We start from the raw sequence: 13,923 nt of genomic DNA, 5'->3' as shown, positions 1-13,923 counted from the left end.
TACCAACCCTGTGCTTTTCTACCTATGGATGGGAATTCTGATGGAAGATGAGCAGTTCCCACTCAAGGGCAGAATTTAATTTTTCATTTTTGTTGGAAAAAGACGATGGTGGTGAGGGAAGCTCAGGTCTTCAACAGCTGCTTTCCGGTCAATTCTGACTCCTGATGATTCCAGGGATGTCAGAGTAGAACTGTGCTCCAGAGGGTTTTCAAGGGCAGATTTTTTTTGGAAGTCAATCACCAGGCCTTTCTTCTAGGTACCTATCAGTGGACTCGAACCTTCAACCTTTCAGTTAGCATGCGAGGGTACTTGCACCACTCAGGGATTCCACTTTAGGGAATATAAGAGGAAACATTAACCTAAACACATAACCTGTAATTTATTCTTAAAACCCCAAACCTTTGAGCGGATTCCCATTCCCATTGACCCTGTAGGACACAGGGCAGCTGCCCCATTATGGGAGCAGACTGCCAGGTTTCTCCCTCAGAGTGCCTGGTAGGTTCGAACCACGAACCTTTGGGTTAGTCGTCTAGGACTTAACCACTGAAACACCAGGGCTCCTCAATTTATTCTTAAATGCCCTAGAGAACTCAAGGAAGAACAGACCAGGATGGGTGCACGTGTCATCTTCTTCTAAAACATCTCCCACTCCCCAGAGACTCTCCCGGGACCAGGACACAAAGGTGCTTGGGTCCACGTGTGAATGGACGTGAAGGCCCCACCCGATCTCGCATGCTTGTACCTTCCTCTCCAGGAAGCATCAGGCTGGCCGCCCCCATACCTTCATCACTGTTGTCATCCACTAGGATGATCTCCTTCAGCAGATGTGTTGGCGTGTGATTGACGGCACTGTGGACCGACCGCAGGATCACTGACAGGGCCTCGTTCACAAAGATGAATATGATAGAAATCTGGGGCAGGTCCTTGGAGTATTTCAACTCCTTGCACCTAGGGGAAGAGAGCGGTAGTCAGGGAAATGGAAGGTACAAGAAGAGTCCAACCCAGTCACCCTACAGGTCCCCTGAGGACTTCATCACCAGTTCCCTCTTGATCTTTTGTGGGCCAAGAACTGAGAATCAAACTTAGGGAGGAATGTGAGGCTGATTGTCACCAAGAACTCCTCTTTGTTGTTGTTGTTATGTGCCATGGAGTCGGTTCCGACTTATAGCGACCCTGTACAGGGTTTCCGAGGCTATAAATCTTTACGGGAGCAGAAAGCCTCATCTTTCTCCCATGGAACAGCTGGTAGTTTCGAACTGCTGACCATGAGATTAGTAGCCCAATTCGTAACCACTACACTACCAGAGCTCCTTAAGGACTCCTCTTAAAGATGTTTAAAACACTGTCCCCTTTACCATGAGACCAGAAGAAATAGATGGTGACTGGCTACCAAGACTGAATGTTTTTATTAAAGAGACAGTAGACAAATTCTGATCAAAAGGAAGAAAATGAAGAACAGAAATTCAATTTTTCACGAGCTGCCAGATTTTTTGGAGCTACAGAGGCTGAGTAAACCCTGCTCAAACAAATGCCCTGGTACACGCTTTAAAATGCAGCCCCAAAATATCTCCTGGCGTCTTCTTTAAACCAAACAACAATTTAGTTTAACTATAGTCCTGGTGTGGCGCTGTGGGTTAATGCACCAGACTGCAAAGCAGTTTGAACTGCAAGGTTCATGGTTCAAGCTCACCAGCTGCTCCTAGGAAACCCTATACAGGGTTGCTATGGGTCGGGATCGACTCGATGGCACTTAACAACAACAACAGTAAACAATATCTGCCTTGATCACTATGTGCCTTTAAGAATGCTCTATAGGGGAACAAGGAGGCATGGCATGGCATGGCATGGCATGGCATGGCATGGCACTACAGGATAAACACTGGACTGCTAATCTCCAGGTAGGTTGTTCAAACCCACCAGCTGCTCCTCAGAAACCTTATACAGGGTCACTGTAAGTTGGAACCAACATGAAGGCACTTAACAACAACAATAGAGAGTCAAATTGAAAACAATGAAAATAATTAGAAAGGAAAATTAGGGGGCTGTAAGTTTCTGGTAAGGGGGGAGGAACTCTTAGGAAAGAGAAGCTGAGAATGGCGGAACAGTTCAAAGAATGCCATCAATGCCACTGAACAGGACACGCAGAAATGACTGACTTCTACTGTGCACATTCTCACTAACAAGCAAACCAGACCCACGGTCACTGAGTCGGTGCCTACTTATAGCGACCTTATATAGGATTTCTGAGACTGTATACTTTTATGGGAGCAGACAGTCTCTTCTCGTTGCCACAAAGTAGCTGGTGTGTTTCAACTGAGAACCTTGGGGTGTGCAATTCAATGCCAAACCCACAGCAAAAACAGTAACAAATAAAGTTAAAAAAAATTTTTTTTTAATTGAACCTGAAAACAACTCTAGTAGGAGAGCGTTAAGGGGTCTAGCCCCACCTCCTCTACATTTACAACCCCAGTGGAATGGGACGCACCTGTCTTTCACGCATGGATATCTTCTAGCCCATACACGCCTGCATACCTATCTGACTCCTGATTCTCAGCTCTCGCATTTTCTTGCTGGGTCTGCTTTGCTGCCAGTGTACAAGGCAATTCACCTATTCCCCACAGCTCTCCTCAAAGACTGCTGAGAGGTGATGTGTAAATGCCCCGGTGCCCTTACCCCAGGTTAACTCTGAGAAGGGGGATTTACACTGGCCCCCACGTGGCCCCAGTGAGATTCCACGCATGCTGCCCACACACTATGCTCTTTTGGGGATCCCTCCCTTCCCAGTCCTATTTCCCCACTCTCCTGCAAGCACTCCCCTCACCTCTCAAAGAAACTCTGTTGTTGTTAGTTACCCCCGAGTCGGTCCCCACTCATGGCGACCCCACAGACAACAGAACAGCTGGTGCCTTGTCCTATACCACCTTGGATCTGCTCAAGAGCACTCTTGTGGCCACAGTGTGTTCTGAGCTCCTTCCAACCTAGAGAGTTCATCTTCCAGTATTCCATCAGACAATCTCCCATTGTCATCCCTAGGGTTTTTATTTCGTTAACTTTCAGAAATCAGTTACCTGGCCTTTTCACTAGCCTGTCTTTGTCTGGAACTTATTTGAAACCTGTTTATTGAGAATCCCTGCTGCTGTCTGAAATACCAGTGACAGCTTACAGCATCACAGTAACATGCAAGTCACCAAAGTAAAACTGACAGATGCTGGTGGTGGTGTTGTTAAGTGCCATGGAGTCGGTTCTGACTCAAGGTGGGTGTGAACCGTTGACCCTCCAACTTCACAGTTAGCAGTCCTGTGTTTATGCTATAGCGCTGCACCAGGACTCCAACGTACAGAGGGCTGGTGGTTATATAAAGCTATCTATGCTCAAACCTTTGTATCCAGGGTTTGTTTTGAGGGGTCCCCAAAGTAAGACATGTACTGAACCTGCTAAGCAGCAGCACTGGACTGGAGCTACCTGCTCACACAGTGCTTGCTTACCTTCTGGGAGAGGATAGCCAACACAGGTGCAAATGGCCTCTGGGGGTGGGGGAAGGGGGGGCGGCTACTTGTTCTCAGTTGCCTTTGAACCATTCTGACTCACTGCAACACGTGTGCGTCAGGGTAGAACTGCTCCATTGGGTTTTCAAGGCTGTGATCTTTCAGAAGCAGATCACCAGGGCTAAGTGAACCCCGAATAGCTTCCAGCTGGCTAGTAATCCAGCACTTACCCATCTGTGTCACGAGGGACTCGAATTCACCATCCCCTAACTCCCCTTACAAATCTCCCTGGAGTCTCTTTGGGAGTAGGAGACTGGGCTACCTGCCAAGTGGTCTCAAACCCAACCAGACTCACTGCTGCTGAATCAATACTGACTCACAGGGACCCTCTAGGCCAAGTGGAACTGCTCCTGAGATTTTAGGCTATAAATTTTTACAGGAGCAGAGAGCATCTTCTTTCTCCCTAGGACAGCTGGTGGGTTCAAATTGCCAACCACACAGTTAGCAGCCCAATGCCGAACCCATGGTGCCATTAGAGGTGCTAATATACAGAGTTCCCCATATCCCTAGAGACAGAGATTAAAGGAAGAATCTATCTCCCCAGGACCAGAGGGCTGCAGCCCTCCAAAGCACCTGAGGAGATGGAGTCCCACCAAGGCATGAGCTCTGAGCTTCTCAGCTCAATCAGGACTGTTACTGTTGCTGTTTCTAAGTGTTGTTGAGTCCATTCTGATTCACAGTGACCCTGTATAGAGTTTCTGAGGCTATAAATCTTTCCGGGAGCAGAAAGTCTCATCTGTCTTCTGCGAAGCAGCTAGTGAGCTCGAGCCACCGACCTTGTGATTTGAAGTCCAGTTAAAAAAAAAAAACTTATCCTACAGTACTCATCCCAGGAGAAAACCCTGGGGAGTTTTGTTTTATGCTCAGACCAAGCCCTATGGGAAATCCCAAGCAGAAGTCTAGCAGGATGGAAGACGGAGATATGCATCTTAATGCATTCTTCTTCTGTGTGAGCTTGCACGATATATAGCACAAGGAGACAGGGAGAGAGGAGCAGAGTGTTGACGAGCAAGAGAGACGGCTGTTTTTTATGCCGAGCAGCTTGGGCTGTCTCAGACCGTATTAATCATGCAGGCAATTTTCGGGAGAAAATAAAGTTTTGTTACAATATACATTTTGTCTCCTGGAGGAGACTGCCCAGGGACCCATTGATCACCCAGCCTCATTTTTACCACCGAGCTGTAAATTCACTTCTGGGGGCTGCCAGGGAGATTAGGAGAGTTACTGACGGGCTCCAGGGCAGTTAGCAGGAATCACCTCAAATACTGAGTGGGGATCCCGGTGGGGAGGACACTCAGAAGGATCCTCCGTCCCCTCAGCCAGAGGCCAGCTATCACCCGGGGCCTGGTGGGGTGACAGCCACATTTCTCAACCCATTATTCATCGTGGGCACGTGAGGCTCCCACTACATACCCGTCTGCTCTAAGCTGGTTTTCTGTGCCTGTGTTTAAACAGCTTCAGCTGCAGGCATTTGCCATTGAGTCTATGGAAGGGGACAAATAGTTATGTGCGCAGCTGCTAAGCCCAAGGTTAGTGGTTTCAATCTACCCAGAGGAACCTTGGAAGACAGGTCTGGTGATCTATTTCCAGAACATCAGCCTCTGAAAACCCGATGTAGACACATATGAGCAGGAATCAACTAGAAGACAACTGGAGGTTGCTTGTATGCCAGAAATGACTAGCGGCTTCTATATTCTGTATTGGCTCATGTAATTCTCACAACCACCTTATTGTCCCCATTTTACAGATGAGGAAGCTGAACTACAGAGAGGTGAAGTACTTAACCTAAATCACACAGCTTAGAAGTACAGTGAAGTGCTGGTACCTTGGTGGTGAACTGTATCATGTGATAATGGTTTTTAACTGTCATTGGTGCGGCCCCTAATTCAGGACAACCCAGGGCAAAACAAAAGGAAATGCAGTCATGCACCAGCCCCATGATAGATTGTGGATCGGGCCATTGTGGTCCTTTAGATTTTTACTGGTTGATTTCTGAAGTAGATTGCCAGGTCTCTCTTCCTGGTCTGCCTTAGTCAGGAAGCTCTGCAGTACCCCATTCAGTATCAAAGACACATACAAGTCTCCATAGACAGACACTGTCTATGAGTTTTGTCAGCCAGACATTGAACCCAGGTCTCCTGCACAGATGTGGCCCCTGGAAGATTTTATACTATTCCTGATGCTTCGCCTGGGTGAGACAGGGCATGCAGGTTGCAGAAGACGATCCTCACAGCTCAGCCACTTCCATCTGAGTCTCAGTTTCCTCATCTCTGCCTGGAGCCAGGTCTCCGGGGCCAGTGTTGTGGTGCTTGTGGTCAGCTGCAGGCAAGGTGCTGCTGGGATTCCTGGGACAGACCAGGCAGGTGATAGCTTTTGTGGGATGTTGGTGGGCAGAGGCCAGCCCCACCTCCCTAATATGGACGTTGGGAAGATATGTACAGCTCCTAGGTCCAGATTGTGAGTCTGCACGGGGGCTGAGGTGGCGTTCCAGGGTGTTTCCAGAAGCCCTTTCAACTGGAGAGTCTAGAAGGCAGAGCCTGAAGACCTGCCACCCAAAGGTCCTACTGCTAATGCACTCAGGTGAGCCCCACCTCTGCCAGGTGTCAGAGCTTAGAGTGGGATGAAAGAGCACCTGTGGGGGTGGGGCTGTGTTTGCAGGACCTGAGCCGGGAATACCCTTATCAGCTCCCCAGGGCCACTTCAAGCTTCTCCGGGGTTCTCCTCTCATCCTGCCCACCTCACCCCTCACTGTGCTCGGTGATCAGCAGGTGTTCAGCTCCCGTTTGACACCTAGCTGCAATGACGAAATATTGCTGGATCTCTGCCCCAACATCTGTCTCTCCTCAGGGCAGGAAGGAGTTGCCAAGCCAAGGCCCCTCTCGGACGGGCCCTCAGTACCTGAGAGTTCCCGGATGTGACAGTTAGGCACACTAATCACAAATAATAAGGCAACGTGTAAGACCAGGCAGTGAATGTTAAGTGGTACCTGGAAGTGCTGCTGAGAGGACCGAGCACAGGGCGCTGACAGGTGAGCTGCCTGGAGAGACAATCAGACAGCCCGGTCAGGGACACAGGCGAGGCAGCCAGATGAGCACCTTTGAATACAGGGACGTTCCTTTCTTTTCTCTTCCAGGACCGTCCAGAAGACACCTTTATGAGCTTGTTGAGAGACTGAACCGCCCAGAGCCAGGCCTTGGGACCACAAATTCATGTCAGCACTGAGAATCCGTAGCAGGCAGAACCTTGTCATCTTCTGGGTCTCCGAGAGCACTCATTGGCGGGCCCTGCTCCATTTGTGGCCCAGCCTCTCTACCACTCACTCCTCCAACTCCCCAAATCTGGGAGGGAAATGTTGGTAAGTGGGAAGGAAGAGTCACAGGGAACCACAGTGAACAGGAAATTCGGGTCAGAAAACACCTGAATATCCCCAGGGCAGCCACTGTCCAAGGAGAACACCTGAGAAATTGGGGCTCAGGGCTTGGGGGAGATATATGTTCACATTCATCCTTTCCACTGCTATTAGCAGATGTGGGGTCCATGACACCCTCTTTTCAGACAATGTCTGAGGCACGGGCTTCTTCTCCTTATAGAAATTTCCCTTTCATCATCATCATCATCATCCAAACAGTGTGTGTGTGTGTGTGTGTGTGTGTGTGTGTCAGAGTAGAACTCTACTCCATTGGGTTCTTACAACATGGAGGTCTCCATGTCTTTCTTTCCAGAAATCTCTGGGTAGACTGGACACACTAACCTTTTCTTTTGGTTAGAAGCTGAGGGTGTTGACCGTTGGTATCAAATGGGATGTTGTACTTCTATCGAGATCCAGATTTGATTCCTGGCCAGAGCACCTCATGCCCAGTCCCTATTGGAGTGTAAGCGGGGGCGTGTGTGTTGCTGGGAGGCTTAACAGCTGTCAGTGGAACCTCCAGACTAGGAAGGAGCAGGAAGAAAGGGCTGGTGATCTACTTGTGAACACCAGTCCATGAAAATCCTATGCAGCACAATGGTGGAAGCTGCCATAGACCATAGGGGTGGCGCCGGACCAGACGATGTTTCCTTCTGCTGCTCTATGTGGGATCACTGTGAAATTGGAGGCCAACTTGGCAGTTGTTACCAACATTGACCTGAATCTGCTAAAACTGCTCTTGTTAACGTTTCTAGAACCAATGGGAACATCCCGACCTCACCTCAGTGGATGGACCTCCGCAGTATTTGATGTCTCTACTCTGCTCCCTTACAGAGACACTGTGCTCTGGGATCCTGAGGCACTCTCTGGTCCCCATTCCTACCTCTGACTTTTTTCCCAGGGGGTCTGTTCCAGCTATGTGTCCCAAATTTCCCTTTTGCAGCTAGTCTTCTAAATTACAAACATCCTCATGCCTTTTCCTTCTCTCTCTATTTCTCACTTCATACAGTCTTCCTCAGTGACCTCATCCAAGTCTACGGCTCCAACCCTTTCAAGCTTCATTTTCCCACTGAATTAGCTCTGCAGGGACACTTCACATTGCTATTGTTGGTTGTCATCATGTAGACGCCAACTCACTCTCAGCATTATGGACAAAAAAGTAAAACATTGTCTAGTCCTGTGTGATCCTCACAACCCCAGGACAGCCCAATTCACTGTGTGGCTGTTGTGCAAATCCATCTCACCAAGGATTTCCCGTGCACTTGCTGACCCTCAACTTCACCAACCATGATACCCTCTCTCTGGTGAGTGCTCTCTCCTGATGACATAGCCAAAGGAAGTAAGTTGTGAGCCATAGATTTTCATGATCTAACTTTCAGAAGTAGACCACGAGGTCTTTCTTCCTAGTCTGTTCTGTCTGGACACTCTACAGAAGTCTGTCCACCATGGATGGGCTTCACAGTTGCCGTTCTGTCTCAACTTGGCTGGGCCTAGATTCTCGGTGGTTTGGCAGCTAAGATGTTGTAGTTTCTCCCTAACACCATCAAATAAAATGTAATCATCTCCTCATAATGTGATCTGCCATGGTCTGATGTAATTATCCTTCGTTGTTGTTGTTGTTGTTAAATGCCATGGAGTAGGTTCTAGGAAATCCTATATAGGTTCCGACTCATAGCGACCCTGTATAGGGTTTTCCTAGGAGCAGCTGGTAAGCTTGAACTGCCGACCTTGCGGTTCAAATTGACCTGCCAGTCCAGTGCATTAACCAGCAGTGCCACACCAGAACATACCTATTTACAGCACATAATTAATTACCCTTTGTGCTGTAAATCCTCACTTCTTTGATGTGTGGTGCTATGGGATAAAGCACTGGACAGCAAGGTCGGTTTGCACCACAAGATTGGCAGTTTAAGCTTACCAGCTGCTCCTAGGAAACCCTATACAGGGTCACTAAGAGTCAGAATCCACTCAAAGGCACTTAACAACAACATGATGTTAATGAGGCCAGATGCAATCTAAAGGATTAGCTTGTATCTTAAGTCAGTTTCTTTTGAGACATAAGAGACTGAAGCACCAATCAGAGTACAGAGGGACCTAACATCGCCAAGAAAAAAAGAGCTAAGTGTAGAATATGTCCTTTGGACCTGGCATCCCTGCATTCTGAAGCTCCTAGATCCATGGAAAGACTGATACCAAGATACATGGAGATCTCCAAAGAATGCTGAGCCTACAGATGCTGAAAGGACATAAGGCCATTTTTCCAGAGTCGGCGCTCTGACTTCACACTTCTAGACTCCTAAACTGTGAACAATCACTCCAGGAAGCGGTAGTCCAGAAATCAAGTCATATGTTGCATTAGGCAAATCTGCCGCACAAGATCTCTTTACAGTGTTCATGAGCAAAGATATCAGTACTAAGGTGCACCTGACTTAAGCCATGGTATTTTCAATAGCCTCATATGTATATGAAATTTGGACAACGAATAAGGAAGACCGTAGAAGAATTGATGCATTTGAGTTGTGATGCTGGAGGAGAATCCTGAAAGCACCATGGACTTCCAAGAGGAAAACAAAAAAAAAAGCTGTGCTGGGAGAAATACAGTCAGAATGTTCCTTAGAGGCCAGGATGACGAGACTTCATCTCTCAGACTTCTGACATGTTATTAGGAGGGACCAGTCATACATGGTACATCATGTTTGGTAAAGTGGACGGTGAGCGAAAACGAGGGAGACCCCCAATGAAATGGATTGGCATGGTGGCAATGGCAATGGGTTCAAATGTAGCAATGATTGTGAGGACAGAGCAGGACCAGGCAGAACTGTGTTCTGTTGTGCATAGGATGCCAGGAGTCCAAACTGACTCAATGGCACCTAACAACAACAATGACAACAAACGGTGGGAGAATACATTTCTGCTTGCTAAACCTTCCTCTGCTGGTAGCTAATACAATGGGTGGTGACAGAACTGCAGCATCACAGCCACATGGAAGCCACCAGGGCACGACTCATTGACAGATGAGGTGGGAAGTGCAGTGAGGAAGTCTAATCCCAGATATGAGCAAATGTCAGCAGATAAATGGTTACTTAGTGAAGAAACGAAAACCCCCTTCCTTTCCCATTAGTCTCTGTGCTCTTCTAATGATCAAAGGTATCACTCATTTCCTCTCACAATTACAACTTCGGTGATGGCATTTCAACACTTAAAAGAGGCCGTCCCAAACACAACCGCACTGCTGTCTCTGCAGATTTACTAATCAGGGCTCAAAGTTTGAAAGCTGTTTGGGTCAAAAGCATTAACCAGGCCACAGCTCCCTTTTCTCATCCCTTCTCACCAAACCTCTCCTAGAATCCAAAGAAGGAGCTGGAGTATTTTTAGCAACTGCAAACCTTGCAGAATGAGGTGAAGGGGTGGAGGAGCAGAGCGAGCCAAAGCTCTGAGGGAAACCTACCCTTTGCCACGTGGTTTCATTTCCTAGGACTGAAGCTCTACAGCTTCCAGGAAGCATTGTCTCATCTCGTCTCACTCATCATTTCAGTCCCTCCCAGAACTGTGTCCTGGACAAGCTGCCCACTTGGACATGTGTCCCTCCTTCATTCATATGGACTAGATCCCCATCAATCAAAAGTCAGCCTACTCCATGTGCAGACTCCTGCAGGGCCCAGGGGGTCTCATGGAAAACCCAGGCATTGAATGCAGGTTGTTGAGGGCAGGTATGTATTTGTTGGCTTTCTGGGTAAAGACTTCATACTTTTCATGGGCACCTAGTGAGAGCAGTTGTGGTTCAGTGGTAGGGTTGTCCTCATCCATGAAGCAGATCCAGGTGCGATAAGCAGATCATGGATAACCACTACCCATCTGTCAATCTTGCTGTGAAGTTCAATAGGTTTCCTTGTACTTCCACATTAAGATGGTCAACTTCCCAAACTCAGCCAATGAAAAACTTATGGGTCACAAGGTGGCTTAGTTTCTTGTTGCTGTTGTTGGTAGGTATCATCGAGTTGGTTCCAAGGTACAGTGAACCATGTATATCAGCAGACAACACTGTTTGGTCCCACAGTGTTCTGTTGAGCCCAAAGTTGAGCCACTATGTCAATCCATCTCACTGAGGGTCTTTCCTCTTCTTCATTGACCCTCTACTTTGTCCAGCATGGTGTCCTTCTCCAGGGACTGATATTTCCAGACAACATGTCCAAAGTTCCAGAGACCAGTAGCCTGGGCAGGATGTCAGAGTAGGCAGATGCACTGAGCAGACCGTCTGCAGCCAGGACATGGGAGAGCAAGTGAAACAGATACGGACGGTGAACCTGCAACCCTGAGTTTCAGAGGAGAGGACAGACAGATGGACTGAGTGCCGACTGAACGAGGAAATGGAACAGCAGCATCAAGAGAAGACAGCAGGTGGACTGCTGGCTGGCCATCTAGTGCTTTTGTAGGCAGCTGTCAATACAGTGGCCTAGAGGTATGGGACGTGGCAGGAGGTTGGTGGCAAGGGGATGTGGTTCTGTTGTTCCATGTCCTGGTAGCTGGAGACAAATCCAATCCTTGCCCTTGCCAACCCAGTGGCCAGTGGCACCTCACCCCCCATGCCTACACAGGCTCTGCTCTGCCTGGAGCTGGGTGCCAGGAGTGCCACTGTTGCTTGTGGATGTGACCCTGTCCTGAACTATGCTATATAAACAGCAAACAGAGAACTGCACTCAATCACACTTCCAGCCTATAGCACATCCACCAGGAGACTGGGAACACACCCATACCAACACACAATCATCAATTAAATATAAATACAACACCACCACAATGTTTCAGAGACAAGAGACTAATTCAGCTTATAAAGAGAAAGAAAACAAAGTGCCTTAAACAAGAAACCATAGTACAGAGTCATAAAATATAGCACCAGTTGTACATAAAAAACAACAATAACAAACAAAAAACCCAGAGGGAATGGAAGCAAATGTTGTTGAATGATGATACATGGAGGAGATTGTAGTCATTGCAGTGAAACGAAATATGATAGGATGAATGTAAAGCTGATGTTCTCCAATGTAAACTATCACTCAATTCACAACAAAAACTTAAGAGGAAAAAATGTATTTATCTAAAACACCAGAAATGGTATCATAACTACCTGATAAGGAATTTGTAAGAATGATATTTTGTTACGGTCAATGGAATGAGAAAATGATCAAGAAAACTACAGAAGAAATAGACAAAAATACAGACAAAACTTCAGAAGAATTCAGAAAAACACTACAAGAATAAAGCAACAAAATAAAAACTGGAAAGGATACAAAAACAGCATTGAGAAAGTCAGAAGATTAATGCCAGGACTTCAGAAATACACTGAAAGGGCAAAGAAGTAGACCCACATCAATGGAAGGCTGAATTAGTGAGCTTGAAAGCAAATCTCACAATATTCATCTATGAGAGGAACAGTCATAAAGAAAAGAACAAACAAACCTGAAGGAAGCCTAAGATTTATGTGGGACACTATCAAAATGAACAACTTACATGTGATTGGAGCTCCAGAACAGGAAGAAATTATATATATATATGTATTTAATTGTCAAAGAGGAAGCAAACTTCTTGAACACTATGAAAGATAAGAAGATACGCCTTCAAGAAGTAGAACGAACTCCAAGCAGGATGGACCTCCCACAAAAACAAACAAACACCAAGACACTGTATAATCAAACTTTTCAAAACCAAAGACAAGGAAAGAATATTAATAGCAGCTCAGACAAAAATGAAAAGTTATTTACAAAGGAGAACTAGTAAGACTAAACTTTGATTTCTCAGCAGAAAGCAGGCAGGCAAGAAGACACATAAGTTTCTAAAAGACAAAAATAAAATAAAAGCCAACCATGAACCATACACCCAGCAAAACAGCCCATCAAATACGGCAGCAAATTTGGGACATTTCCAGAGAAACAGAAAGTGAAAGAATTTGCAAAAATCAGACCCGCCGAAACAAAAATACTATTGGACAGAGAACTAACAATAGAAGAAAACCACCTGACACTTACATACATAACAATATCACCCAGGACTCAACCCAGATATTAATGTTGTTGTTCAGTGCCATCGAGTTGTTTCCAACTCACAGAGACTCTGTACAGGATTTCTGAGGAGCGGATGGTGAGCTTGAATTGCTGACCTTGTGGTTCAAACTGACCATGCAGTCCAGCGTATTAACCTACAATGCCACACATAGAAGTATCAAAGTAAAAACACCTACAAGAGTGAAAATAGGGAACCAGAGGCACCAGTTTGCAACAACAACAAATTTTGCTAAAGATAATTAAAAAACAGCTGCAATCACAAATTGGCAAAGAACTTGCAGAGGTTCAAGCCAGATTCAGAAGAGGATGTGGAACAAGGGATATCATTGCTAATGTCAGATGGATCTTGGTTGAAATCAGAGAATAAGAATATCAGAAAGATGTTTACCTGTGCTTTACTAACTACGCAAAGGTTTTGACTATGTGGATCATGACAAGCTATGGACAACATTGCAAAGTATGAGTATTCCAGAACACTTAATTGTGTTCATGAGGAACAGATCCATAGACTAAGAGGCAGTTGTGCAAACTCAGCCAAATGGTTTAAAATTAGGAAGGTGTGCATCAGGGTTGTACTCTTTTACCATACTTATTCAATCTGTATGTTGAACAAATAATCCAAAAAAACTAGATTATATGAAGAAAAACGTGACATCGGGATTGGCATCTGCAATATGCAAGATGATACAACCTTGCTTACTGAAAGCAGAGAATTTAAAATCCTTACTGATGAAGATCAAAGACCACAGCCTTTGGAATGGGTCGTACCTCAATGTAAAAACAACCAAAATCCTCACCAATGAGCTAATAAACAATATCCATATCAATGGAAAACAGATGAAAGTTGTCAAAGATTGCATTTTACTTGAATCAACCATCAACACTCATAGAAGCAGCAGTCAAGAGATCAGAC

At 46.2% G+C, this 13,923-nt stretch overlaps 1 protein-coding gene across 1 annotated transcript in view; it reads right to left on the bottom strand.

Annotated features, from left to right (window-relative positions):
* The window catches only part of WBSCR17 (Williams-Beuren syndrome chromosome region 17), a 648,608-nt gene that overhangs the window by 342,362 nt on the left and 292,323 nt on the right, over nt 1-13,923 (bottom strand). Inside the window, exon 3 of the mRNA XM_006859716.1 lies at nt 782-948. Within this exon, the coding sequence (XP_006859778.1) occupies nt 782-948 (167 nt within the window). The remainder of the gene's footprint in view (nt 1-781; nt 949-13,923) is intronic.

The sequence above is a fragment of the Chrysochloris asiatica genome, unplaced genomic scaffold (genome assembly GCF_000296735.1).
Source record: "Chrysochloris asiatica unplaced genomic scaffold, ChrAsi1.0 scaffold00034, whole genome shotgun sequence".
Taxonomy (NCBI): domain Eukaryota; kingdom Metazoa; phylum Chordata; class Mammalia; order Afrosoricida; family Chrysochloridae; genus Chrysochloris; species Chrysochloris asiatica.
Note: the sequence above shows the minus strand (reverse complement) of the source record. Positions and strands in the feature narration are given on the sequence as shown.